The sequence below is a fragment of the Suricata suricatta genome, chromosome 8, assembly GCF_006229205.1.
Source record: "Suricata suricatta isolate VVHF042 chromosome 8, meerkat_22Aug2017_6uvM2_HiC, whole genome shotgun sequence".
In the NCBI taxonomy this organism is placed as follows: domain Eukaryota; kingdom Metazoa; phylum Chordata; class Mammalia; order Carnivora; family Herpestidae; genus Suricata; species Suricata suricatta.
In genome coordinates this window covers 37218801-37223114 of record NC_043707.1, presented here as the reverse complement: position 1 = coordinate 37223114, position 4314 = coordinate 37218801, and the positions used below count along the sequence as shown (strand labels likewise).

The 4314-nt window shown below is 65.0% G+C and overlaps 1 protein-coding gene across 1 annotated transcript in view; it reads right to left on the bottom strand.

Moving 5' to 3' along the window:
- Window positions 1-1429: 1429 nt before the first annotated feature.
- The window catches only part of MICALL2 (MICAL like 2), an 18328-nt gene continuing 15443 nt past the window's right edge, over window positions 1430-4314 (bottom strand). Inside the window, 8 exon segments of the mRNA XM_029948746.1 lie at window positions 1430-1631; window positions 1931-1977; window positions 2371-2485; window positions 3223-3296; window positions 3431-3521; window positions 3660-3780; window positions 3859-3923; window positions 4179-4306. Of these exon segments, the coding sequence (XP_029804606.1) occupies window positions 1537-1631; window positions 1931-1977; window positions 2371-2485; window positions 3223-3296; window positions 3431-3521; window positions 3660-3780; window positions 3859-3923; window positions 4179-4306 (736 nt within the window). The 3' untranslated portion in view covers window positions 1430-1536.

Genomic DNA, 4314 nt, shown 5'->3' with positions numbered 1-4314 from the left:
GACGGGATGCCCTCTGTGGAACCCAAGTCTCAAAGACTCCACACAAACACATGCCCCTTCCCACCAGGGGCCCCCAGAGCCTCGTGGGAGGGGCCCAGGCCCAGGTCCAGGGCCCTCCTAACTCGATGTGCAGCTTCAGGGGGGTCTCTCGAAGCCTGTTTCCTCCTAGTCTATAAGACCCAGCTTCTCCCAGGCGGCTGCCCCTTCCCTGCTGGGTGGCCCTCTGCCTCCCCCTGGTGGTGAAGATGCCACACTGTCGCGGGCCCAGGTGGACTGGCTAGTGCCCGGGGAGGGAGCTGGGGGGCTGGCCAGAGCAGTGCAGACCACCCTCCACCACACAAGTCTCCCCTTGGGGCCTCTGCTCAGAAAGCCTGTGGCACCCAGCACCCAGGAACCTGCGTGGCCCGGGCCCTGCTGACAACTTGGGGCAGCCCACCCCCTCTACCACCCAGCCCTCCAGTTCCAGAGGGGGTCCCCCTGGGATGGGAGGGCGAGCAGGAGGCCCAGAGGCGCCCCGGTGGCCCTGTTTGTCCTCACAGCCCACAAACAGCCTGGCTGCCGGTCATCAGTGGCTCAGAGAGGGCAGGGCCCTGGCCCCAGACCACAGAGTTGCGCGTTCCTGAACCATCTCTGCACCAGGCAGCTGCCCTCCTGTCCCGTGTCACGCCCAGACTCAAGTCCTTGGAGTCCCCGGCCGAGACCCTCCAGTGCCTGGAGGAATAATGGGAGGCACAGCGGGGCAACAGGAATAATGGGAGCACAGCGGGGCCCCAGCATGCTCAGCCAGGGCCTCCCCACTCGGTTGACCCCATCTGCCACCAGGCTGGGGAGTGTTGGTGCTGGGGCTGTGCCGAGGGCCCACCAGGACCACCACGGCAGCTCCCACGGTGGCTGGAGACAGCATAGAGACATGCCGAGGGCAGAGCAAGGCCCGAAGAAGTCACTCTCTGGGTCTCCTGGGTGCGGGCCACGTGGGGCATGGACTCTGGGTGAGCTGCCCCCAGGCCTTCTCTGCCTTGACTGCCCTCTCTCCACCAGAGGCTGGGAAGGGCGGTGAGCCCCACTGCCCGCTGGGCACCCAGGCCTGGGGCAACGACTCTTCTGTCACAAGGCATAGCTCCCCACCCCCCTCCTCCCTGCCCTAAAGGCCAAGGTCACAGATCTGGAGCTTTGGAGACGGTGTGTGGGGCCTGCATCCGAGGGCAGCTGGCACAGACCCACCCTATCCCTGGCTCCTGTCCGTGCAGCCAGGCCGGGAAGCAGCTAAAATGCCCATCTCTGAGGGTCCAGGCCAGCCAGGCAGTGTCAGCGCCTGCTCAAGGCCACAGACATGTCCACAATGGTGCAGAACTGGACACTGGCCATGACGTCCAGGCCAGGTGCCAGGCCACCCAGGAGTCCGTGGGGAACAGGAAAGAGAGCCAGGCCATGCGGTCAGTTTCTTTATTGAGGTGGCTCAGACCCCACCCCCACATTCCCACCCCCACAGTGCCCGTCAAGGTCAAGGGTGAGGGTCCTGCAGCCCCACTAGGCAGCTCACTCGGGGGTCCTGCTTCTGCCCTTCAGGGACCAGATCCTGGACAAGCGGAACTTGGGCTTCTTCCTCTGGTCCCCACTGCTTCTGTAGAGGTCTGGGGGGGATGGACATGGAGGACACTGCCCCTGCCAAGACCGTCTTTTCCTGCCACCCATCGGAGCCCTGCCTGGGCCCCTGGAGTCTGGAGGAAGCCAGGCCCTCCACCCTCCCTGTGGGACCCACTGATGTGCCGGCCTTTAGGAGCCCCAACCAGCGGCTCCTCTGAGTGATGGGAAGTTTGCTTCCTTGCGGGGAGCCTTCTGTCCCCAGGCCGCATCTGTCATGCGGGGCCTGGCACCCACCCCACAGAGGCCCAGTCTGACTGCTCCCACACCCGCCTGGCCCCACAGTTACCCAGATTCTGCATCATGTTCTGTAGCATCTCGTCTTCCTCTTGCTCCCTGAAATGAGCAGCGGGGCGGTGAGAGCGGCCTGCCCTCGGGGGGGGGGGGGCTCTGGCGGACTCCCTCTACCCTCATCTGTGACACGGGGACAGAAAGGCCCTCGGAGGGCCTGGGCCAGGGCTCCCCAACATGTTCAAGAACTGTGGCCACTGACTTCGTGGCCGTGACAGGGCCCCCATTTACATATGGGGACAGACACACCCTGTGGGGGTGGTCACGCAGCCGGTAGCCCAGTGCCACACCAGGAGACACAGGTGGCTATGCATATTTAAACAAAAATAAAACGTAAATTTTTCTCCTCTGTTGCACGGGTCATAGCACATGCCTAGGAGCTGCCCGTGGCCGCCCCACAGGGGCTGGGGCTCCTGGGTCCTAAGGCCCTGCCCTCACCTGAGCCGGTCTTCCTCCAGGATGTCCACGATGGTGCTACGGTCGTCCACCGTGTGCACGTACTGGCTCAGCAGGTCCTGCTCCCGCTGCCGGTCCTGGGGAGACTTCAGACTCTCTGCAGGGACAGACTGCCTTCAGCTGCAGCCCTGCCGCCCCAGCCTGCTCAGGGACACAACGTCCCCACTGTTAACAGCCAGGCTCCTCCACTGGAGGTGGGGCAGGGAGTCTTGGGGGCAACTGGGACAGAGTCTGCCTGTCCGCAGTGAACTCCTGGCAATGCTGGATGGATGGATGAGTGTATGGAGGTGGACTGGTGGACAGGTGGATGGATAGAGGGTTGGATGGATGGATGGGTGGACAGATGGATGAGTGGATGTAGGGGCAGATAGGTGGACAGATGGATGAGTGGATGGACGGCCAGATCAGAGACTGAGTGCTAGTGCCCATCCCACAGCAAGCAAAGGCAGAGGTGGGACTCCCAGGACCTGAGCCCCAGCCCCAGGCCCTCGACCACACCATCCACAGTACCAACAGGCCACGTTTGTCTGGGCTGTGTGAACTCACATATTAGCTCACTTAATCACTGCAGCTGAGGGAGGTGGAGGCTAGTGCCCCACTTTGCAAGCACAGAGAGGTTGAGTGCCCTGGCCAAGGACACACAGCCAGGAGTGGAGGAGCTCAGACTTGACCCTGGGCTCCAGAATGTGTGCCGTGACCACAATCCATCAGCTTCCCCCAAGGGTGGCCACCGGGCAGCCGGCTGGAGGGCCTGGGAAGGCCACGGCCAGGCCCACCCCCAGGACTGAGCACCACCCTTACGGGCCGGGGCTCCCAGTGACAGGCGGGACGCACCGGGCTTGGCCATAAGCTGGCGCAGCTCCCCTGCCAGGTCCAACTGCTGCTCTGCCAGGCGCTGGTCCTTGGCCCTGCCGAAGGGATGCAGGCGTGAGGCCCGACCTGCTGGGCTGGCCTCCCTAGTACCTGAGCCCAGCCCGAACCGAGAGGAGGTGGCTGTCTAGGGGAGGGCCCTCAGGAAAGGTGGGAGGGCCACACCACTCACCTGTATACCAGCTCCGACTCTTGCCTCAGCAACAGCTGCTTCTTGTGAATGAGCTGGAACCAGCCCACCATGAGCGCGTCCTCCGAGGCATCTGCAGGGGGGCAGGACGGGTCAGGCCAGGGCCTGCGGGAGGGGGCTGGCCCAGCCCGGGGCAGCGTGGGGGGCAGGATGGGTCAGGCCAGGCCCGGGGTGGCAGGGGGCCAGCCTGCGTAGGGTGCGCGGGGCTCACCCCCCTCGGCCGCACGCAGACGCTTCTCCAGCTCCACGCCCCTGAGCTCCAGGGCGTCCAGCTGCCTCTCAATGTCCTGCATCTGCCTCTGGATCTCCTGGGGTAGGGGGTCAGCCTGCAGCTGGGCATGAAGGGGTGCTGAGGGGCAATCAGAGAGCCCGGGCCGTGCCCTAGCCCACCCACACCCTGGCCCACTCACCATGGCGGCATTGGTCACTCCCTTGCCAGGTACAGTAGGACCACTGGCCAAGCCCAAGGGCCTCCCTGGAGAACGCAAAACAAGTCCTGGACCTGGAGGCACAAACTCAACGCGACACAGATGTAGCCTGGATGGGGGCCTGACCCCAGCTGCTGGGCCGGCACCCCCCTTGTCCCCTGCCTGGGATGCTCCACCCCACCTGGCAGGCTGCGAGGAGTGCCTGCCAGTGCCACGATGGGTGCAGGCACCAAGCTGGACCCTGAGCCCCACCCGGCCCGCCGGCAGCGGGGGGGGGGGGGGGTTGGCATCTCCGGGCTGACCTAGTGGCTCTGGAGCTGGGCGCTTCTCTTTCTCCTTCTTCCAGCTCCGGGACGGGGCTTCCTGGTCCGGGGGCTCGGGCCGAAGCCAGTCTCCAGAAACGTCCAGGCTGGCAGGGACAGCCAGCTTCCTGCGGGG